This window comes from Myxine glutinosa, chromosome 12 (genome assembly GCF_964187855.1).
Source record: "Myxine glutinosa chromosome 12, kmMyxGlut1.1, whole genome shotgun sequence".
NCBI lineage: Eukaryota > Metazoa > Chordata > Myxini > Myxiniformes > Myxinidae > Myxine > Myxine glutinosa.
In genome coordinates, this window is record NC_136272.1 from 39,849,394 (window position 1) to 39,875,000 (window position 25,607).

At 41.5% G+C, this 25,607-nt stretch overlaps 1 protein-coding gene across 2 annotated transcripts in view; it reads left to right on the top strand.

The window, feature by feature from the left end:
* Window positions 1–16,976, top strand: part of LOC137437245 (uncharacterized) — a 121,478-nt gene extending 104,502 nt beyond the window's left edge. For both annotated transcript variants that reach the window (XM_078766295.1, XM_078766296.1), the window contains 7 exons: window positions 2,346–2,489; window positions 5,522–5,650; window positions 6,557–6,682; window positions 6,864–6,983; window positions 7,110–7,241; window positions 12,982–13,105; window positions 15,679–16,976. In XM_078766295.1, the coding sequence (XP_078622421.1) occupies window positions 2,346–2,489; window positions 5,522–5,650; window positions 6,557–6,682; window positions 6,864–6,983; window positions 7,110–7,241; window positions 12,982–13,105; window positions 15,679–16,060 (1,157 nt within the window). In that variant the 3' untranslated portion in view covers window positions 16,061–16,976. The remainder of the gene's footprint in view (window positions 1–2,345; window positions 2,490–5,521; window positions 5,651–6,556; window positions 6,683–6,863; window positions 6,984–7,109; window positions 7,242–12,981; window positions 13,106–15,678) is intronic.
* The last annotated feature ends 8,631 nt before the right edge of the window (window positions 16,977–25,607 follow it).

Below are 25,607 nucleotides of genomic sequence, written 5' to 3' on the forward strand. Positions count from 1 at the left end.
ACACCAAGGACTTCCAGGACAGAAGTTGGTATTTCAAAAAGTGGAATTGGGGTGAAATTATCGGGGATAGAAAAGATCAAGGTTTTGGATGGGGGAAGATAAGAGATGGTGGTGAACAGCTGTTTTAAAGACCTTGAGGGTGGGGTGGGATTGAAGAGAGTGAGGGAGTTTGTTCCAGAGGCGAGAGAAAAGAGGAATGAAGGAGTGAAGGTGAGCAGAGAGTCTTGATTTTGGCAGTTTAACCATAAGAGGGTTGCAGGCAGATCTTGTGCGACCTGTAGGAATATTTGCGGGACAGAGCCCAGAGAGAGCTGGGGGGGCAAGGCCAGAAAGGAGTCGGTAGAAGACGGAAAGACCACCAACATGCCTACGGTGAGTGAGTGAGAGGCCCTTGGAGTTAGCTTCATCGCGGGAGATTCCAATGATTCTGAATGCTTTGCTTTCAATAGCGTGAAGACGAGCTAGGTGTGAGGCAGGAGCACCAGCCCAGAGGGGAGAGCAGTATTCCATTGAGCTGCGGATGAAAGCCTTGTACGTGGTGAGGAGCTCAGGTGTGCCAAGGAAGGACTTCGCACGACGGAGGATGCCCAGTCGGCGACTGGCTTTGGAGGCCAGATTTGAAATGTGGTTTTCCCAGGAAAGATCATGGCAGATAGTGAGACCCAAAAGTTTGAGTGACAGAACTTCTTGGAGAGGATTATTCAGAAAGTAGATGGGAGGGTTGTCCAGTCGGTCATTTCGGAGAGACATCGTAAGAGTGTGAGATTTGTCAGGATTGAAAGACATGTTCCACTTGTTTGCCCAGTCTGTGATTTTGTCCAGGTCTGCAGAGAGTGAGGAGGCTGCAGACTGCCGATCTGAGGGATGAAGAATGGAGCAACAGAGAGTAGAGTCATCAGCAAAGAGATAGAGAGGATTTTCAAGAGAGTCGGAGAGATCATTGATGAAGACCAGAAAAAGCACAGGGCTCAGAACACTGCCTTGGGGAACTCCAGCCTGAACAGGAAGAGGAGATGAGAGAAACCCATTCAGGGCCACACGTTGACTATGACTAGAGAGGAAGTCCGCCAGCCATGCATGGAGATTTCCATGGATACCAACAGAGGAGAGTTTGGTGAGCAGAGCAGGGTGCCAGACCGTATCGAAGGCACGTGATATGTCAAGGGAGACAGCTCTAATTTCCTGTTTGGCATTGAGGACCTCCATCCATTGCTGAGAAAGCAGTAGCAGCATGTCCAGAGTAGAGTGACCTGGTCTGAAACCAAATTGATGATCAGAGATCAAGCCATTGCAGAAGAGGAAAGATTTCATATCTGAAGCAATGATGGATTCCATGACTTTACTGATAATTGAGAGAAGGCTGATTGGTCTGTAGTTGCTGGGATCTGTTTTTGCACCTTTTTGTGCAAAGCGGTGATGTTGGCAGATTTCCAAGCAGATGGCAGATGACCTTGAGCAAAAGAGAGTGTGAAGAGAACAGAGAGAGGGAGTGAAAGAGCGGAAGAACAAGATTTTAGGACCCGTGGGCTGATGCCGTCAGGTCCAGTTGCAGAATCAGAGTCGAGGGTTGACAGAAACTTTTCCACCTTGTCAAACTTATATAAACATCCGTTAAATCATATCACACGCAAATCATCAAAATCTAAACAGTATTTGTAGAATTTCAATAAAAGCCACATCACTGGTCATATTGGTAAATATTATTCCATCGTGTTTGGAAAAACTGGAAAATTGGAAAAATTCGAAATTGGAAAAAAAATTGGAAAAACAATATTGCTTATTTTACTCCAGGGGGTCCCAGGATTAGCCACCCAAAATTTTGTTGCGATTGGTTCAGCCGTTTTTGCGGTACCATGGAACAGACGGACGGACAGACAGACAGACAGACAGACATTTGGTGAATTATAGTAAGATGAGTTTGGCAATTCTCATTACAGTACATATAAAATACTATGGCATCGCCCCAATGTTGGGGGACAATTTAAAGTGGTGATATTCCTACAAAGTGAAACTTTCTTCTTGTTCTTCTTCTTTCTTCTGGAACACACTGTACACTTAAAAATAAAATTGAATATACTGTCGCCATGTTTGGCCTGGCTGGACCAATCTGTAATGTTTTTATCCGATAAAATGCATAAAAACATAATTTTCCACAAAGTGATGTTTTCTGGGACACACCTGAAATTTTTTGGGACATACTGTGATCATATTTCAGTACTCCAGACCATGGCAAAAACAAAAAAAGCAAAACTTTCTGTATGTCTGCAGCTATATCAAACTCAAGTCAAACCACAATGACAAATTTGCTGCCATCAATATTTTACAGTATCAAACTGTTGTTGCAGATGTGAATGAGTGTGCAGCTCAGTCAAGCCCTTGCCAACCTTCATTCAATTGCATCAACACCGTCGGTTCTTACACCTGTCAGCGAAACCTCATTCAGTGTGGCCGTGGGTTCCATGCTAACTCTGAAGGAGATAGATGTGTTGGTGAGTCTTCGGCAGGTCTGCCCATATAATTAAAAGCAAACTTGTGACAAGTATTGATGTCTGTACTTTATGTAATTGGACCATTGGGTGCAGTTGCGACATCACGTCTTTTTACTCGAAGATTTTTAAAGTATATTGATTGGTTGCGTTTGTTATTACTTGCCGGAAAAAATTCCGGCAAGTATGTTGGTTGGTTGGTTTGTCTGTTTGTTACTTGCCGGAAAAAATTCCGGCAAGTATGTTGGTTGGTTGGTTTGTTTGTTTGTTACTTGCCGGAAAAAATTCCGGCAAGTATGTTGGTTGGTTGGTTTTTCTGTCCGTCTGTCTGTCTGTTTGTGCGCAGTACTACGTCTACATCATTGCACATAGCATCGCCATACTTTACACACATATTTGCCTTGCCGTGGAATAGACTGTGCCCAAGTTTTTAACTCTCTAGGCCCAAGTCAAGCTCAAGGTCACCCAAAATGTGAAAATCGTGGAAACTATCATTGGTTACTAGGCAACGGATGCTCAGGCGGTTACACATTGCAGTTACACATCGCCGTCACTGCGATGCAAAGCGAAACACGCTTCAGAGCTGTCACATTCACAATCGCTATGTCGTATGTACTCCCGATATGTGTTTCCTTCATTGTAAAAACTACCAAGTCAACAGTTAAAAGGATTTTGAGCCGATAGGTGTTACGGCCTTGGCAAGATCGATGGAGACAGCAATCTGTTAGCTTATACACCGCCCAAATAGCTATGTGGAATTCTCTCATGTAACGATTAAACCCACGTGGTTTGAACTTTGGCAGAGGTCATTATTTACTTTTAATGATGTTTATATACGAATCAAAAAGAAGACAATTGATTTTGGTTTTGGGTCGTCCTTTCCGCATATCTCGTGGGATTGTGAGTTGGAGAGACAACCCTGATCGTCTCTGACGACCCGACGACCCAACGGGGAGTGGGTTGGCATTCTCTCAAGCAGGGATTCAACCCATGTCCTTATGTATTATTATTTTGATCCAAAATGGCCGATAAAAAAGTACATTCCGGCAAGTCCTCGGTGTCTGACTGATTTTTCATTCTGTCTGTCTGTCTGTCTGTCTTGTCTGTTTGTTTGTCTGTATGTTTGTCACTCACCTACAGGTCACAATTCTAAACCGATCTCGTCATGAAACTTCACTCAGTTATAGAGGTCGTCACAATTGAGAAGCCTATTGATTTTGAGGTCAAAGGTCAAAGGCCATCTGGAGGTCTATTTCTAAAATCGCCATTTTTCATCCAATTGACTTGAAAATTGAACAGCGTTTGCATATTGACTCATTGAGTCATTAAATTGGTAAACCAACTATTTTGAGGTCAAAAGATCAAAGGTCAAATTTCCAAAATCATCAATTTCCATCTGAAAAATCATCACTTTTCATCATATTAACTTGATAATTAAACAGAAATTACATAGTGCATCACTGAATTAGTAAACCAACTACTTGTGAGGTGAAAAGGTCAAAGGTCAACTCAAGGTCAAACTTCTAAAATCATATGTTTTCATCTGAAAAATCATCACTTTTCATCTATTAACTTGATAATTTTATAGCAATTACATAGTGCATCACTGAATTGGGAACCAACTATTTTAAGGTCAAAGGTCAACTCAAAGTCAAACTTCCAAAATCATCAATTTTCACCTGATTGACTTCAAAATTTAACAACATTTGCATAGTGCCTCACTGAATTGGGAAACCAGCTATGTTTTAAGGTCAAAGGTCAATTCAAGGTCAAACTTCTAAAATCATATGTTTTCATCTGAAAAATCATCACTTTTCATCTATTAACTTGATAATTTTATAGCAATTACATAGTGCATCACTGAATTGGGAACCAACTATTTTAAGGTCAAAGGTCAACTCAGTCAAACTTCCAAAATCATCAATTTTCACCTGATTGACTTGAAAATGTAACAGCATTTGCATAGTGCCTCACTGAATTGGGAAACCAACTATTTTTGAGACCAAAAGGTCAAAGGTCAACTCTAGGTCAAACTTCTAAAATCATCAATTTTCATCCTATTGACCCGAGCTTTGATCAAAATCGTCAATTTTATTCTTGATGAAATGGACAATTTGATGGATCAATGGCAACCTTTTTCGGGGTGGGGGGTGGATTTTGAAAGTATAGTGCTCAGTATGACATCTTCTTGTGATTAAATAGTTGATTTGATTTTAAGGACAAGTATTATCACCTGAGCTGTATGTAAAAGTATCGGATGGTCTACAGTCACATATATCTCTCGGAAAGCAGTGGAGGAAAGGCAAATTATTACTTGTGAAAATCGAAGATTTGGCAAGTATATTGGTTGGTCTTGTTCTGTCTGTTCGTATGTCAATCGCCTACAGGTCACAATTTTAAACCGATCTTGACGAAACTTCACCAAATGATAGAGTTTGTCATAAAGGAGAAGCCTATTGATTTTGAGGTCAAAAGGTCAACATAGGCCAAAGGTTAACAACTTTGTCGAATTTCTAAAATCGTCAATTTTCATCCGATTGCCTTGAAATTTGAAGAGTATTTGCAAATCAGATCAGTAAATTTATCCACCAATGATTTTTCAGGTCAACTTTGGCCAAAATGTCAAAATAGGCCAAAGGTCAACAACTGAGGTGGAGTTTCTGAAATCCTCAATTTTCATCCGATTGACTTGAAATTTGAAAAGGATTTTCATATCCGGTCACTTAATTCAACTACGAGTTATTTTTGAGGTCTAAAGGTGAAAAGGTCAACCAACATAGGCCAAATTTCTAAAATCATAAATTTTCATGTGCTTGACTTGAAATTTGAACAGGATTTACAAATCAAATCACTGAATTCAATGACCAATTATTTTTTAGGTCAACATTGGCCAAAAGGTCAACATAGGTCAAAGATCAACAACTTATTTTAGGTATTTCACAAGTATCGTGCCATGCACGACATATTTCTTGTGTATTTGTTGTTCCGGTTACTTATTTCTCATTGGAATCATCTTGTTATCGATGCCTCTGCAGATGTCGACGAGTGTGAAACAGGATTACACCGATGCCAGGAAGACCAGCATTGCCGCAACACTCCAGGTGCTCACCGCTGTGACTGCAAAATTGGCTACGAGTACAACCAGCGCACACGCTTGTGCATGGGTGAGTAATTGGTCCCACATTGGGCTGCACTAAATATTTCAAATGATACATTGTTCGAATGCTATCATCCCAGTTTTACATCAGAGTTGTGCACTCAAAACAACTGCGAGGTGTATATTCCGATTACAGAGCTGGTCTTTGATAATTGATCATCTATTAGTTGGCCCAAATAACCATCTCCAAGCTGGATTATAAGCACTGCATTGTTACCCTCGCCTGAGGAGCGGGTATTGCATTTGAGTCTGTTTGTCTGTTTTTTACTTGCAAAATCGAAGATTTTTCAAGTATATTGGTCGGTTGCGTTTGTGGTTCTGTCTGTTTGTCCGTTTGTCTGTCTGTCTGTTTGTTTGTTTGTCACTGACCTACAGGTCACAATTCTAAACCGATCATCACGAAACTTCACCAGATGGTAGAGTTGGGCATAAACAAGAAGCCTATTGTTTTGGGGTCAAAAGGTCAACATAGGCCAAAGGGCACCAACTTTGCCGAATTTCTAAAATCCTCACTTTTCATCCGATTGACTTGAAATTTGAAGAGAACTTGCATATCTGGTCACTGAATTCAACCACCAAGTATTTTTGAGGCCAACATAGGCCAAAAGGTCGACATAGGCCGAATTTTAAAAATACTAAATTTTCATCCAAATGACTTGAAATTTGAAGAGGACTTGCGTATCTGGTCACTGAATTCAACCACCAAGTATTCTTGAGGTCAACATAGGCCAAAAGGTCAACATAGGCCAAATTTCTAAAATCCTCAATTTTCATCCAATTAACTTGAAATTTGAAGAGGACTTGCATATCTGGTCACTGAATTCAACGACCAAGTATTTTTGAGGTCAATACATCCTGGCGAGGGTTTGCAATCTCCGATTGCTCTTTCTTGTTCTTTATGTTATGCATGCAGATGTGAATGAGTGCTGGCGTTTTCCTGGGAGGTTGTGTGCCCACGAGTGCCGTAACACTCCAGGTTCTTACCTCTGCTCGTGCAGTGCTGGCTTTAAGCTTGCAGTTGACAGCCGAAGCTGTGAAGGTGAGTACATATCGCACTCGACCTGCAGAGGAACATGAGATGTTGAACCAAAGACCAAATTGGCTTGTCTCCTGTCTTATGCTGGAATTTCTTCTCTACTACAAAAAATTCACATCGCTCAGACGTAGCTGATGTTGCAATGTTGCATGCTTGATCTTATCTGATCCGTTCTTTTTGACAGATGTGGACGAATGCACCGACAGCCCGTGTGGACAGGAATGTGCAAACACTTATGGTTCCTACCGATGCTACTGCCAACCAGGCTACGTTCTCAACGAGTTTGACGGGACGTCGTGCGAAGGTCAGGCCTGTCTTTTGCAAGTCAATATGAGGCAAATGCCATATAGCGACTCGCTGGCATTGGATGCTCATTAAGGTCAATGCTGCCAAGTCTTTTTAACTCTGTTTCATAACATCGATATTACAGATGTGGATGAATGCACTCAGCCTGGCTCACAAGGACTTTGCGCATTCGAATGCCACAATACATTGGGCAGCTATGAGTGTACGTGCCCGGACTCTGGATACATGATTTCACCCAATGGACGAAGTTGCAGAGGTACTGTTCACCTGTTTTTATCGATGTGTTTGTGTTTTTGTTATTCTTTGTCTATCTCTCTCTCTCTCCTAATTTCCATCTTTGTTACCTCCACCACCGAAGGTGGATGGAGGTTATGTTTTCACTCCTGTCTGTTTGTCTGTTGGTCTGTGAACAAGATATCGCAAAAAGGTTGTGGACAGATTCGGACGCAATTTGGTGGAAAGGATGAGTATGTGACAAGGATGAAATGATTAGATTTTGGTGAAGATCCTCATCCAAATCTGGATCCGAGGATTTTTCAAGTTATACTTCACCATTGAGAGATAAGGCAAACGATATATAGCACGATATCTGAAAAAGTTATTGACTGATTACAACAAAACTAGGTGGAATAGTTGTTTAGGCAACAAGAACAAGTCGATTTGATTTTCATTAAGGTCTGGATCCACATCCGGCCTATCAGTGGGATACAAAACGTAAACTGTTCAGCCTGGCGGAGGTATGTGGTCTACCGAGTGCCATTCTGGTTCCTCTCATAAATAACATTGATACTTACAGTCTTTACTCCTAAGGAAGACCTGATTACCATTTAACCTTTTGATTAACTAGACACTGAACTCTCCAAAACAGCTTTATCCTATCTAAAATAGTTTGGCCAAAACGGAATGCAATCCCCTAGATGTGGTTTAAATATAATTGAATTACCTTCTTGATTAATCCGATAATTATTTTCATACATCTGTCACTATCTGTCACTGCAATGTTTACTTGGATGCTTTGTCTATAATTATTTCTGAATACTTTTACTGAGATACCTATTGCAGGATGCCCCCATTAATATTTTAATTCTATGACTGTTTCATCCTGTTCCTATTAGCTTACAAATGTTCCATCTACCATTTCCTCATATATATATATTCCCTAAAGTTCTAAACTATCCTGCAACATCATCTGCTCTTCCCAAATACATTATTTACAATTAGCTTATAGCCGAGCATAATCTACAAATTCATTTAAAATTCAAATAACTGATCCCTCATCTCATTAACATTAGTCAGGTTCACGATGTCAATAAATTAATTATATTTCGTTCAAAATCATGGTAGATTAGCAAACCTATACATTTTTGGAAAGGTTATAGCATAAGGAAAATAAAAATCAATGTTTACATTTGGAGAGATACCTGTATGGCGGCCATTTTGGATTTTCAAAATGGCCACTGTAAAATACATATTTTGTTCTATTTCTGCCTCTAATTACCCTAAAAACTTTAAAAAATATACTAAACCTATATTTTCAGGGACAAGGAATCCAATGAAAGTATCAAATTAGTGCTATGGGGAATGGTAAGACACGAATCAAAGGTTTTGAATGGCAAAATGCTGTCTTTATATTCGCGATAAGTTGCATAATCAAATACATGTTATCATTTTGCACAGGCAGTTAATAACATCAAAATGTGTCACAATAATTCATATCACCAAACATACACAGGCAGTCAGCAAAATCATATATACACATGCAGTCAGTATAACTTCACATCTACACAGGCAGTCAATGACAAAATATACACAGGCAGTCAATGGCATCAAACATACACGATTACAGAATATGCCATTTAGAGTTCGTCATCACTGTCCTGTGTGTCGTATCCGACAATATAGTCCGCATCGTTTTCACAGTCCGTTCCACACAAGCAAAGGTCGGTCGAACTGATTGGCAAATCGAATTGGTCGAATGGTCGATCGAAACGATTGGTCGAATGGTCGAATTGGTCGAATGGAATTGGTCGATTGGTCGAATTGGTCGAATTGGTCAATTGGTTGAATCGAATTGGTCGGAATTGGCAAATGTAAACATTGATTTTCAGATTTTCCATGTAATAACGTTTCCAAAAATGTATAGGTTTGCTAATCTACCATGATTTTGAACGAAAAAACATAGTGAACCTGACTACATCAATCTCATCCCAGTTTACTTGTATTGACTTGCCTTAATCAAAAATCATCTATATATATAAATATTGTATACCTATATAAATGCAAGTTGTATGTTTGTGTTTGAACCAGGTAATGGATGATACTTCATTGAAGAGCTCTTGTGTCCAGACAGTGCATGTGGAGGTTTACAAATAACAATATTCAGGCAATTTCGAGTTGTGCATTTTTGTGCCGATGTTGTGCACACAGGTGGTGTATAGGTTCAGAGTCGCTTGTTCGCACACCTACGGGAAGGAAAACAAATATAACCACAAACTATTCAGTAAATTACATCCCATGTATTATTGTCTTTTTGTCAATTTGCTTCACCGAGAAATTCTTAACAATTAGTGATTATTGTGCCGTCGAAGAATATTCCTAGCCAACTCCCTAAATATTCCACATTCTATTGGGAACAAATTCCCTTGCAACAGCCCGGTGGTTGCGAGTTATCTGCTATCAGTTAATTTCTAAATTACAAACACCAATGGAACCAGAGCTGACCATTGTGATGCTCTACCAGTTATTGTCTTCCATGAAATTTATATATGTGGGAAAATTACGCGCCCAGACCAGGAATCGAATCCAGGTCCTCTGATCCAGTGCTCCAGTGCTCTGCCATCTGAGCTATCTGGGCGACCCTGACCAAGCATGCAATTTTCCCACGCATAGAATTGCCACTCTCTTTCCGTCAATGCTTCTGGGTAACTCGCTGCCAACCATAGGAGCACCAACGGCCTGAACACGAGAGTCTTCCCTCTTCACGTAGCCCATTAATTACAACTCTGTGTCTTATTCTGACAAATCTTCAATCCAGACACCTATACCCATTGCATCTACCTGAGCTGACAACCTTTTATCTGGAACGGTATCCAAAGCATTCTCAAGATGTATATAAACCAAGTCTACTGCAGTACCATTATCCAGCTCTAAGGTATAGTTATCTCATCAAAAAAATAAAATTCAAGTACCGTATGCTTGTTGAAAAATTTCTACCTTTGATGGACCAGTATTGACTTGCATTAATCATATGTATACTTTCTTAATGCTGCCTCATCAAGTCCCCAAATATCGCTTTTATTACCTTCCCTATGGTTTAAGTTAAACTTTCTGGTAAGTAATTCCACACAGCTTTCCCAGATAGTTTCTTTTATATTTGGTTCTATATTTGAAATCTGCCAACCTTCTGATACCTTTATCATAATTAATTGACATGAATATAACATCCTCGAGCTGCTCATCCCTTTATCCAGTAAAATGAATCTTTGTTTTTGGTACTTTTCCAAATCTTTCTTCTGTAAGCGATGATGCCATCAACCAATTTACAATATTTGCCATCACGCAATGTTCACAACCTTCACCTTCTCATGTATATATTTCATTCAAGTTCCAGAATATGACACAGCTGGAATCAATCGTGTGTGTGTGTGTGTGTGTGTGTGTGTGTGTATGTGTGTGTGTGTGTGTGTGTGTGTGTGTGTGTGTGTGTGTGTGTGTTGTGTGTGTGTGTGTGTGTGTGTGTGTGTGTGTGTGTGTGTGTGTGTGTGTGTGTGTGTGTGTGTGTGTGTGTGTGTGTGTGTGTATGTGTTCTCAGTTCATTTTTTATTTTATACTCTTGAATAAAACAGACACATATATATATATATATACAGTCACGTGAAAAAGTAAGTACACCCCATGTAAAGTTTTAACTTTTTCAACATATTTCAACATACAGCTATTTGATCTTCATTTCAACAACATTGATAGATAAAGGTGATATAATATAACAAATATCATGAAACATTTACATTTTGTTGTCCATTGTACAATTTAATTAAACATAAATGCAAACTTCGCATGTGGAAAAAGTAAGTACACCCTTGGCTCCCATAGGAGGTATTGCCCCCTTTGGCAGAAACAACCTCAAGTCGGCGTTTCTTATAACTGTCTTCCAGTCTCTGACATCGACTGGGAGAAATTTTTGCCCACTCCTCCATGCAGAATTCTTTCAGCTGTGCGATGTTTGAGGGATTTCTTGCATACACAGCTCGTTTCAAATCCCCCAACAACATCTCGATGGGATTTAGATCCGGGCTTTGACTTGGCCATTCCAGAACCCTCCATTTCTTTCTTTTCAGCCATTCCTTGGTGGATTTACTGGTATGTTTAGGGTCATTGTCATGTTGCAAGGTCCACCTTTGGTTGAGCTTTAACTTTCTGACAGATGGCCTCACATTATCCTCAAGCACCCTCTGGTACAATGAAGAATTAATAGTGGATTCTATGATGGTGAGCTGCCCAGGCCCTGATGCAGCAAAGCTGCCCCAAACCATAATATTTCCAGCACCATGCTTTACAGTTGGTATCAGGTGCTTGTTGTCAAATGCTGTCTTTGGTTTTCGCCAAACATGTCTTCTGGTACTGTGGCCAAATAACTCTACCTTTGACTCATCTGTCCAGAGCACATTGTTCGAGAAGTGCTAGACTTTGCCGAGGTGTTCATTGGCAAACTTTAGTCTTGCCCTGATGTTCTTTCTGGACAGCAAAGGTTTCCTCCTGGCACACCTCCCATGTAGATCAAATTTGTGCAGCCTCTTTCTAATGGTAGACTCATGCACTTTGCCATCAACAGTGGCAAGAGCTACCTGTAGATCCCGTGATGACATTCTGGGGTTCTTAGAGACTTCTTTCAGCATCTTGCGGTCTGCTCTTGGGCTGAACTTGCTGAGGCGGCCTGGCCTGAACAAGTTGGCAGTTGTTTGGAATCTTCTCCACTTGTAGATGGTCTTCAGGACAGTCGAATGATTGATTTCAAATTGTTTGGAGATCTTTTTAAATCCCTTCCCAGACTTGTCGGCATCTATAACCTTCTTTCTGAAGGCCTCATAGAGCTCTTTTGATCTAGGCATGGTGACGCCGCACACTTAAACAACAAAGAGCAAACCAAACGAAATGTCTGAGGTTTAAATAAGACAAGTTCCTCCAAGATCGTCTCTCACGATGTTCTAATCATTTGCACCTGAGCTGGTGCACCTGATTCTAATTTTAGGTATTTGAAGTAGTGATAAATGTAGGGGTGTACTTACTTTTTCCACATGCGAAATTTGCATTTATGTTTATTTAAATTATACAATGGACGACAAAATGTAAATGTTTCATGATATTTGTTATATTATATCACCTTTATCTATCAATATTGTTGAAATGAAGATCAAACCGCTGTGTGTTGAAATATGTTGAAAAAGACAAAACTTTACATGGGGTGTACTTACTTTTTCACGTGACTGTATATATATATAGGCTTTAGTTTAGCCCTATTTACTCAATGGTGATGAATCACTTTAAAAAATTCTCAGATCCAGATCCACATCGACTAGTCACTGCATATAGTGGTGACACTTGTGGTTGTTTTGCTGTATATGTGGTGAAGAAACAGCCGCTATGGAGTGCGTTTGTATTTAGTTTTGTGACTGATCAGAAGTGAGAATGTAACTTCCTTGTAAAAGATAATATCTACCGACTGTCCACTTTGATGAGTGAGGCTTACAGTGAGCACATAAAACACCTGCCTGTGGTTGGCAGCAGAGCTTGACTTGGTGAAAAAATGGACAAAAGTCATCCTTTAAGAGAACAGGGTGTGTAGAGGAATGCAAGGCAGCTGCAGGTGTACTCAGTGGTGTTTTGTAACTTGGTGTCGTGCAAAGCAGCCATCCCATTTCAAAAGTTTAAATGACATTTATAAGCATGAGGTGACGTGCGTTTTGCTTTTGTTTTTCTGACTCTGTGCTTTTCTGCAGACATAGATGAATGTGCCTTAGGAAGTAACAACTGTTCATCCACCGAGAGCTGTTTCAACATCCAGGGAAGTTTCCGATGCCTCACCTACGACTGCCCTCCTCATTATAAGAGAGCATCACTCATGTAAGTACGACAACGGAAGGAAATGATACCTCAAACAAGGAAGCCACACCATCGAGCCCAGGTAGCCGCTCATAGCTTAGCTTGCTATTGGTCCAATTGCATGCCGACACTGCTGACCAAATGCCAAACACCGCTGACCGTCCTGGTGGTTACCACCATCGACTCCTCAGACCCTTTTCAGGTAATGCAATAGGAATCAGAACAGCTTTCAAGCCATTCTCACGATATTGCTTTGTATGTAGTCTTTAGATGTTGGTTGCATCATTTATTTTGGAAGAGCAGCTGTGCCGCTGATGCAATGCCCTCCTGTTACTCAATTTGCCGACCTCGGAAGGATGACAGGCTGAGTCCACCCACCTCGTGTTCATTCAACGGCATGACAGGGGCTCAAATTCAAGACCCGAAGATCTCAAGCTGGCCACCTTTAACCGTTAAGTCAACACCAGGCCATTCACACTATAAAGTGGTTTCAATGCAGCCAAATTAATCCGAAAAAAAAGAGTTATTACTTGCAAAAATCAAAGATTTTTCAAGTATATTTGTTTGTCTTGTGTGTTATTCTGTCTATCTGTCTGTCTGTCTATCTGTTTGTGTGTTTGTCTGTTCATATGTCAATCGCCTAAACGTCACAATTTTAAACCAATTTCACAAAACTTCAACAAACGGTAGAGTTGATCATAAGGAAGAAGCGTATTGATTTTGAGCTTAAAAGGTCAAAAGGTCATTATAGGCCAAAAGTCAACAACTTTATCAAATTTGTAAAATCCTCAATTTTCATTCAAATTGACTTGAAATTTGAAGAGGATTTGCAAATTTGGTCACTGGATTCAACCACCAATTATTTTTGAGGTCAACATAGGCCAAAGGTCAACAACTTATTTTCGGGATTTCGCAAGTATCATGCTATGCACGACATATTTCTTGTTTGAATCTTGTTTCGACAATTGTAACCCTCAAAGCCTATTAAGCACATTTGCAGTCTTTCCTCTCCACTCACACAATGTGGAGAACAATCTGCTTCAGACATCTAGTTGTAACCAATGCATAGAGTGCCCTCTAAATGTAGACCTGATAGCATCCATTGTGCCTTTCACTAGCAATTTATTTCCTTCTTCTCATATTATCTTTTTACAATCATATCGTGATGAAAAACGACTTTGTGTTTGGTTATTTTCGTGTTTTGTTTGTTGCGTTAAGAAGAATAAATTGGTTTTATAATGTGGTAATTTCTCTACTGCTGTGGTAGATTTGAATTGTTCTGTTTAATCGTACAAGCTTAAGAACATATAAATGTGCAATTTAGTGCTAAAGCATGGTTCTGTATATGAGGAAAGTGGGCCAGATGGACAGAGTTTTGGAAAGATGGTTCAAACAGGAAAATGGTCTAAAATGGGAAATACCACACCTGGTCCCAGTTGCAATGACAACCACATTCCAGGGAGGTGAACCAAAGATGGCGCCGCATCACCGGATTTAGACCGAACCACTGCTCCTGAGATGACTGCTCAATGAACCACTGCTCAATGGTTGATGCGTCAATGATCTTATGGACAATGACACCTATGGGTACTACACATAGGACAAGTATCGGGGATGCCTCTTCACGGTGGCTGTACCCCCCAATGCAAGTCGGAAGCCAAATCTTCCCTGCTGCCCAGATTCGTAAGGGCAGCACGGTCATGGTCAGAGTGCTGACCGGTTCCCATGGACCGTCTCTCGTCTCTCTCGTCTCTCTCGTCTCTCTCGTCTCTCTCGTCTCTCTCGTCTCTCTCGTCTCTCTCTCTCTCTCTCTCTCTCTCTCTCTCTCTCTCTCTCTCTCTCTCTCTCTCTCTCTCTCTCTCTCTCTCTCTCTCTCTCTCTCTCTCTCTCTCTCTCTCATTCTGTTGTGGCCCTGACTTCCTGAAGGCGGGGGTACACCATCCTGCATGTGGGGGATCTATGGGTCGCTCCTGGGAGATCGATCGGCTGTCTCCATGCCGTGGTCTTGTTCGCGAGAACAACGCTTAGAACGTTATAGAAATGGCAGCGTGCTTTGAGTTAGCTTGGGTTAATGGGGGTAGAACAAGTTGCGGTTTGGGATGCATGATGACACGAGATCGTGGTGCACCGCCTGCTTGAAGGCGTGGAGGGAAGTGGAGGATTGGCGGTTCAACAAATGGGATTAAAGGGAACAAAATCTTGAAGGTGTGCATCATTGTGATGATTTACCTGGTGTATTCAATTGTTTTCAACATATGTGTTTGAACACATGAAAGCTCAGCTTGGAAGCCATTATGGATCTGATACGTTAATATCCCCGAGCAGTTAGAAACTAGAAAGGGTTCCCTTGAGGAAGAATGGTCAACCTAATGATTGACCTAAAAGGAAATTGATGAGTTATTTTTAAATTTTCCATCAAAGCAATGGCTGACTGTTTTGAAAGAATCGATTATAGATTTAATATCTGCAAAACAAAATATGATTAGTTTATTTGTTTTGAATGTTGTTTACATAAATTAAGAATGTTTTTTTTGCCTGAGTTGAGTAACTGAGTAATTGAGTAATTGAGTAATTGACGATTTTCTTTTTTTCAGGCGATGTGAGAGAACAGCCTGCCATGATTATATGGCTTGCCAGGACATACCAGTCCGCATCACATACTACCAGATTTCCTTCCCCATGCGCCTCCGCGTCCCTGCTACTATATTCCGTATCGGCCCATCACCTCCTTACCCCGGGGACAACATCCTACTGTCCATCACGTCAGGCGATCCCGAACACTATTTTGCTGCCCGCAAACTCAATGGTCACACCGGTGTTCTGGTCCTGAGACGGGCCCCAAGCGAACCACGTGACTTTCTCGTCAAACTCCAGATGAAGCTCTTTCGGCATGGCTCCATCACCACCTTTGCGGCACACCTCCACGTCATCGTCACCGCCAGCCCGTTCGGTAGCACCGCTTACTTTGTCGATTAAGTCGAAGAATTATGACAACCTTTCCTGGAATCTTGAGGCAGGGCAGGTATTCAGTGTAAGGAGAGCTTTTTCTTCGGCGTTTTACGCAAGGTGCTGATGTTTTAAATTATGACAGCAAAGATATTGCCTTAATACATCATGTCGATTCTGTTCTTTTATAAGGAATTATCTCATCGTAACTTATGCATTACACTGTACATTAGTGACGAGGTGGAAGCACAAGGTCTATGCATTATGCCTTTTTTTAAAATAATAATAATGATATTAATAATAATAGTAATATTAATGCAGATTTTCTTTGTCTTCAGGATCGGTTGCACTTTATTATAGGCGCAGAAGCTATTCATTAAATCAATAATCGCTATTATTCCTTTGTGCATAGTAATATTTGTTTAATATAAAATGGACCGAGAACACATTTCCTCCAAATCCGAACTTGCCTCTCATCACTACATCAGAAATCAGAAAGCTTGAGTAATCTGAATGATCATTGCATGCAGTATAAATTATAGGTTCAATGATTATGACTTGTGGCACTCAATTGTGATTTAACTTGTGAATTACACTTGTTGGTTGGTTATAAAGTGCAACCAATATCCTCTTGTTAATGAGGATGCTTTCCCTTCCTGTATGAAGTATTAGGAGATTGGTTATTGCCTGGATCACTGATGACACATCATGATTATCCCACCCACCCTCTCCTCTTTCCCCTCTTCCAAAATAATGTTTATTGCTAATATTGGATGATCAATTTTAGTTCATTATGAACCTAATCTTGTAAAAAAAAAATTCAATAGTTGTTGAAAGAGTAAAATCTCACATTTATTCCAACAGAATGCAAAAAAGCAGTTCAATTGGATGATGAAAACGTACTGGTGACGTATGATTTTTAATAAAAAAAATTTGGTGTAACAGATATTATATTCATTATGAAGAATTTATTTAATCTGTTGTTTTTACTTTGGAGATAGAAAAAACAAACTTTGCAACCATTTCAATTCAATTTTCATTTTGTCATGAGTATAAGATATTTCTACCCAACACGCAAAACGCAAATTGGGGGAAGCAAATGGTTCACTCAATCTGTGCGTGTGTGTCAGTCTGATAGAGGAACTACTTAAATAAATTCAATTGAATTTCATATTTTCAACACTGTAGAACAGGTATCAGACACGAGAGTACAAATCAGCTGCAGCTTAGCAGTGCTATGACTATGAATTTGGCAATTTGTACGGCGTCTCGTCCCAGTGCACATATGTGCACAGCAGAGTACATCAGTTGCTTCAGATTGTCACATATGATTACCTTTTTTAACAGTCACTACTGCTGTTTAACAATAAACTGAAAGAAATTTGGAAGAATCCCGACATCCTTGAGGCATTCTATGCTTATGGCGTCCACCACAGATGAATGGACAATTTGCACTCTGAAGCAGTTTCTCCTCAAGGATTTGCCTGTATTTGGCTCCAGTCATTGTTCCCTCTATCCTTACAAGTCTCCCATTCCCTGCCACTGAAAATCACCCCCATCGCATCATGCTGCCACCACCATGCTTCACAGTAGGGATGGTGTCACATGGGTGATGAGCTGTGCTCAGTTTTGCCAGACATAGCGCTTTACATTCAGGCCAAAGAGTTAAATTTTAATCTCATCAGACAACAGAATATTTTACCTCATGCTCTCAGTCGTGCACGTGTCTTTTCACAAACTCCAGGTGTGCTGTCATGTGTCTTTTTCTCAGGAGTGGCCTCCGTCTGGCCACTCTTCCAAAAAGCTTAGATTTGTGAAGTGCTGCAGAGACTGTTGTCCTTATGGCAGGTTCTCCCATCTCAGCCAAGGAACTCTGTAGTTTTATCAGAGTGGTCATTGGGTTATCAGTCACCTCCCTGACCAAGGTCCTTCTTTCTCATTTGCTCAGTTTGGTCAGACGACCAAGGAAAGGTCTGGCTAGTTCCATATTCTTTCCATTTCCTAATGATGAGGCTCTTGGGAACTTTCAACATAATATAAATTGATTTATAACCTTCTCCAGATCAAAACCTCACAATTCTATTTCGGAATTCTACGGACAGTTCCTTGAACTTCATGGTAGAGTTTCTGCTCTGACATGCACGGTCAACTGTGGGACCTTATATAGAGAGGTGTGTTTCTTTATAAATCATGTCCAATCAATTGAATTGGCCACAGGTAGACTTCAATCAAATTGTGGAGACATCCCAAAAATGATCAAAGGAAACTGGATGCACCTGAGCTCAATTTGGAGCGTCATAGCAAAGGGGTTGAATACTTATTGACTCAATACACTTCAGCTTTTCATTTTTAATTATGTTGTAACAATTTCTAAAAAAAACAATTCCACTTTGATTTGATATTATGGGGTATTATGTGTAGGTCAGTCAAAAATTTTCAATTTAATTCATTTTAAATTCAAGCTGAAACACAACAAAATGTAAAAAAGTCAAGGGGTGTGAATACTTGCTGAAGGCATTGTAAATTTACCATTTGAGAATGCTCCTCCATGAACATTAACACCATAGATTTCGAGTAAAACTACCAGTGCAGGTCTTTGTGCACTTGTCAATACCACAATGTATCAAGCACCATGATGGAACAAGATGTTAGGGAGCAGGTTTATTTTCAAAAAGTGGATCAGGTTTATATTTTTGTGTATGCTGAACCCGGTTATTTTTGAATTCTGAGCTCAATTTGGAGTGTCATAGCAAAGGGGTTGAATACTTATTGACGCAATACATTTCAGCTTTTTGTTTTTCAACCATGACATCAACCAACAAGTGAAAATCATTAAAACACAGCGAGCTATAAGTGCACTCGGTAGAGCGCATAACTCCACCAGGCTGAACGGTTTACGTTTTGTAATCCACAAATAGGCCGGATCTGTATCCGCTCCATAACCAAAATCTATGCAGCGTGTTCTTGTCACTTAACCAACCCATCCACCAATTTTTGTCATAACTCGTCCACAACTTCTTCAAATGTCGTTTTTGGCCCCATCTCCTCAATTATGAAGAATCACTAAACAAAAAAAAAATTAAACCCCAAAAATTAAAGATTTTAAAATCCAGATCTAGATCCAAATCTTCACCAAAAGCCAATGCTTTCATCCATGTCACACACCCAACCTCTCAACCAAGTTTCGTCCAAATTCGTCCATAACTTTTTGATATATCCTGCTCACAGACAGAGAGACAAACAGACAGGGATGAAAACATAACGTCCAACCACTTTCAGTGGCGGACGTAATAACAGAACTTACTACGCCAAGCGTAATTACAAACGTAATGGCTGGACGAGCAATACTAACCCTAACCCTAATCCTAACCCTAACCCTAACAAGCGTAATGACAAACGTAATGGCTGGACGAGCAATACTAACCCTAACCCTAATCCTAACCCTAACCCTAACCCTAACCCTAACAAACGTAATGGCTGGACGAGCAATACTAACCCTAACCCTAATCCTAACCCTAACCCTAACCCTAACCCTAACAAACGTAATGGCTGGACGAGCAATACTAACCCTAACCCTAATCCTAACCCTAACCCTAACAAGCGTAATGACAAACGTAATGGCTGGACGAGCAATACTAACCCTAACCCTAATCCTAACCCTAACCCTAACCCTAACAAGCGTAATGACAAACGTAATGGCTGGACGAGCAATACTAACCCTAACAAGGTATGGCGCTTATTGAATATGGTCTAATTTTACTGATATGAATCAAAATTAATTAGATGGTTCCATCAAAAAGCATTCTGGTGAATATTAACAGGGATGCCTAGAGGTACGCACACTTACCTTTGAGCTGTCCAGCCTGGGTCTGATTCCTGACCATAAACCATCATCCTGGAGTTTCACAGGCAATGTGATTCGTATCAATGTGTGTGCCATCCCTCGGATGGACGTTAACCTGGGCATCCCATCCCTCGGTGTCCTTCATGAAGAGTGGGCAAGCTATCGCCGGCAACGTGGCCAAATTTCTGCCCGAACTACTGCTGGGAAGGCAATGTCAAACCACCCAGTGTAACCTTTGACAAGAAACTGCATGGGCAGCACCGATGTTCTGTAACAGTATGGCAGATCAGAATCAGAACATTAACATTTAACCAACCATGGCAGCAAATGTATTAAATAAATAAATGTCGACAGCCTGCAGTAAAATTGGAGTCGTTAAACATCGATATCTTGTTGTATGTGCTCATGTTAAATCATTGTTTTTAAAGCTTGTTCCATCTCCATCAGGAGGCCACAAGCATCTATATAATAATAGCGTAAGGACTCGACTTTGTTATCCCTTTTACGCCGCACCCAGTGACCCGATGCCCACGGCACTAATGGATTTACGATCTACGAACCGCGCTCTTTGTTTATCACGTACAGCCATACTCAAAAAATCTGAATTAGCCGACGTTGGGGCCCAAAAGCATCCGATTAACTGCCGATACGACGCCATCTTACGACGCCATCGTATTGGCGTCTGCTGGGCGAAGGCGAAGCAAGCCGTCCGCTGATTGGACAGGCGAAGGCAAAAGCAAGCCGTCCACTGAGTGGACAATCCAGGGCATGCATTTGTGCCGGTGTCGGCGATCGTTGTTCATATACGCACTCTTCATTCTCATCTTTCTTCCTAACTCTTACTCGGACAAGCAAATCCCCTATGCCATCCATAATGGTACACTATATCCATACACCACATCCTCCCTTCCGTGGATGTTCCACGGGTTTCGGCTAGTAACAAATAATAGTTTTACCGAGAACAAACACCAGGGGGAAGTGTTGTTCGTTAGTTTGACTATGCGATATTTCCCAGTGATGGGAATCGCAATGATGATGCAGAAGGGAATGAAATTGTGGACACCCTGGGAATGATTGGCTAACACCCGCTCTAGCAGGGAAAATGGCCTTAAAATGCCTGTTGTTGTTGTGTTGTACACCCTGGGAATGATTCAATGATGGATTTCCACCCAGACGATGGAGGAGCAGCTTCACGATGACTCCAAAGTGCAGCCAAGGTGCAGAGACCTCACTGGTATCTCGCTTTGTGGATGTAGATTCGGCGCTGGTAGATTCGTTCAAGTGCGGGTTTTATTATTCCAGTGGTTAGGTTACGTGCGGTTAGGTTAGGTGTGGTTAGGTTAGGTTTAGTTTAGGTGTGGTACGGTTAGGTGTCATTAGGTTAGGAATGGTTAGGTTACGTTTAGTTAGGTTAGATGTGGTTAGGTTAGGTGTGTGTTAGTTTAGGTGTGGTTAGGTTAGGTGTGGATAGGTGAGGTGTGGTTAGGTTATGTTTAGTTAGGTTAGATGTGGTTAGGGTTGGTCTAGGTTAGGTGTGGATAGGTGAGGTGTGGTTAGGTTATGTTTAGTTAGGTTAGATGTGGTTAGGGTTGGTCTAGGTTAGGTGTGGTTAGGTTAGGTTGAGGTTAAGTTTAGGTTAGATGTGTGTTAGTTTAGGTGTGGTTAGGTTATGTGCGGTTAGGTTAGGTATGTTGTTAGGTTAGGTGTGTGTTAGTTTAGGTGTGGTTAGGTTATGTTTAGTTAGGTTAGATGTGGTTAGGGTTGGTCTCGGTTAGGTGTGGTTAGGTTAGGTTTAGGTTAGGTGTGTGTTAGTTTAGGTGTTGTTAGGTTAGGTGTGTGTTAGGTTAGGTATGGTTAGGTTAGGGTTTAGGTTAGATGTGTGTTAGGTTAGGGGTGTGTTATGTTAGGTGTGGTTAGGTTACGTTTGGTTAGGTTAGATGTGATTTGGTTTGGTCTCGGTTAGGTGTGGTTTGGTTAGGTTTAGGTGTATTTAGGTTAGGTCTAGTTAGGTTAGGTGCGGTTAGGCTAGGTTTAGGTGTGTTTAGGTTAGGCTAGGTTTAGGTTAGGTGTGTGTTCGGTTAAGTCTATTTATTTGTTTATTTTTCCTCCATCTCTCCTTTCTTTCCTTATCGTTTTTTGTCTATGAAGGGGTGAATCTTGCAAATATTTTTGTAGGGTTCACCTGTCTACCTGGATGGCTTGGAGGGTAGAACAGTACCGTGGAGGTTGAAACTCCAATCCTATCCAGATTCCTCCTTATGACTCCATCTTTGTCTTTTTGTGTTCCCACTGATACTCCAGTGTTCCATTTTGTTAGTCATTTGATTTTACCTGTCACTGTGTCCAATCACCTACAGTCTATCTTAGAGATAATTTACCTTGTCGAGCAACTTTTATCGTCATCTCCCTGGTTCAATATCGCACAGTGAATCCTTGGTCTACAACATTGACTTTTTTATTCAAAGAAAATACAAGTTAGCCATGTGTCTCAACTTTCAAAAGCGGTTACTTCCAGGATTTCATCACAATGTCATCCCTGCCGTCATCAACTCATTATTACCGTGGGTTTTAATAAACCGCTTTACCGCTGCCATACTTGAAAAATGTCCCAACAAGAGTAAAATGGGATTTGAAAAGTATTTTATTTATTTATTTATTTTTCATCAACCAATCATCTGCTGATCTGTCACATGTTGTCAGGATCATATTGGCTTGGAACCACCCAGGCGGTACATCTAAGTCTCGCTAATGAAACTCACTCGTGTTGAGAGACCGCCATTTCCACAGCATGCAGTTCCTTCCCCCCATGGGTTGTCGTGTTCAAGAGCAGGACACAATGAAAGAAGCCATTTGTGTGAGATGGTTGTGGTTTGCACCACAATTGGCACAATGATAATGGTGGATTTCGTTTTCAATCCACAGGTAGGTGGCTATACACTCCTCAGTCTTCAGTGCAGGGTAACAGGTAAATGTTGACGTCAAAATGTGGTCATGATATTAATAACAATAATACTAATAATAAAATTTCAGTTATAATAGTAATTGTTATTAATTATTTAATACTATCTCAATGAGCTATGTGAGGCCTTGAATATCATTGTTCATCATGCTTAGGATTATAACTAACGATACTATCATTGTATCATTGTGAATCATTATGATGTTATTCATAATGATTTACCTCACCTAACAGAACAACTAACCTAACCACACCTCACCTAAATCTAATCTAACCACATCTAACCTAACACACACCAAAGGACTCCTAACCTAACCACACCCAACCTAACCACACCCAACCTAAACCTAACCACACCTAACTCTAACCTAACCACATCCAACCTAACCACACCTCACTAAATCTAATCTAACCACATCTAACCTAACACACACCAAAGGACTCCTAACCTAACCACATCCAACCTAACCACACCCAGCCTAACTACACCTAAGCTAAACCTAACCTAACACACACCTAAACACACCTAACGTAACCACACCTAACCCGAACCTTGACCGAACCTTATCCGCACGTAACCTAATCTAAACCTAACCTAACCACACCTAACCTCACACACATCTAACCAAACCTAACCTAGCCACACCTAACCTATGCACACCTATCCTAGACCTAACCTAACCACACCTAACCTATGCACACCTATCCTAGACCTAACCTAACCTAACCACACCTAACCTAAACCTAACCTAACCACACCTAACCTCACACATCTAACCAAACCTAACCTAACCACGCCTAACCTAACCACACCATTATTTCATGATGTAAACAGTAATCGTAATTTAACTCTATTATTATGTTGTTATAATCACTTGCGATGGTAGTTATGCCCTTATCATTGGTGTAGTTAATGTTGTTGTATTAAGCACCTCAACCCCAATCCTATCCCTATTCCATGTTTCCATGAGGATGTGTTTGCTGAGCAAATTAAACGAGGCAGACTGCGGTGCATAGTGTCACCATAACCACGTGTGACATTTTAATAATGTAATTGTGCGGACTACATGAGGTGTACGACCACAGCTATGGTAGATGCTCACCGCCATGGATGCCATATGGACCTCACCAACGACCACAGCTATGGTAGATGCTCACCGCCATGGATGCCATATGGACCTCACCAACGACCACAGCTATGGTAGATGCTCACCGCCATGGATGCCATATGGACCTCACCAACGACCACAGCTATGGTAGATGCTCACCGCCATGGATGCCATGTGGACCTCACCAACGACCACAGCTCTGATAGATGCTCACCGCCATGGATGCCACGTGGACCTCACCAACGACCACAGCTCTGATAGATGCTCACCGCCATGGATGCCATATGGACCTCACCAACGACCACAGCTCTGATAGATGCTCACCGCCATGAATGCCATGTGGACCTCACCAACGACCACAGCTCTGATAGATGCTCACCGCCATGGATGCCATGTGGACCTCACCAACGACCACAGCTCTGATAGATGTTCACCGCCATGGATGCCATGTGGACCTCACCAACGACCACAGCTCTGATAGATGCTCACCGCCATGGATGCCATGTGGGCCTCACCAACGACCACAGCTCTGATAGATTCTCACCGCCATGGATGCCATGTGGACCCCACCAACGACCACAGCTCTGATAGATGCTCACCACCATGGATGCCATGTGGACCTCACCAACGACCACAGCTCTGATAGATTCTCACCGCCATGGATGCCATGTGGACCCCACCAACGACCACAGCTCTGATAGATGCTCACCGCCATGGATGCCATGTGGGCCTCACCAACGACCACAGCTCTGATAGATTCTCACCGCCATGGATGCCATGTGGACCCCACCAACGACCACAGCTCTGATAGATGCTCACCACCATGGATGCCATGTGGACCTCACCAACGACCACAGCTCTGATAGATTCTCACCGCCATGGATGCCATGTGGACCCCACCAACGACCACAGCTCTGATAGATTCTCACCACCATGGATGCCACGTGGACCTCACCAACGACCACAGCTCTGATAGATGCTCACCGCCATGGATGCCATATGGACCTCACCAACGACCACAGCTCTGATAGATGCTCACCGCCATGAATGCCATGTGGACCTCACCAACGACCACAGCTCTGATAGATGCTCACCGCCATGGATGCCATGTGGACCTCACCAACGACCACAGCTCTGATAGATGCTCACCGCCATGGATGCCATGTGGACCTTGCCACACTTGTTTTATCAGGTGCAGGTGGAGGTGGAGCCTTTCCCAGTCTTCATGCAGGGAGTTGCAGACTGGTCATGCATTCGCTCGGCCTCTGCGAGCAATATGGTCGTTCCTGCTGTACACAATGTCGAGGCTCATGAAGGAGCTGGACCATTAGAACACATCAGGATGCAATAGGACAAAAAAAGCATTAGATACAGAGGGGAGAAACACACCAGTTTCACTTGGGAGAAATAAGGAATGTGAGGAGGTATGAGGGCGAGGGGAGGACACAAAGGGATGGACAAGATGGACACGGCAGCAAACTTTCAGGAAGGAAAAAATAGAAATTTCTACTCTCTCGAAAAATTTATACTGCTTAAAAAAAAAAAAATTGCACACATGTCCAAAGGAAGCGCTTCTGTTTGACCTTTTTAATAAAAAATAGACAAAGCCTATAAACGAAGGAGACCCGTTAGAATTATCTTTTAGAATCCTTTAGAATTACCCTC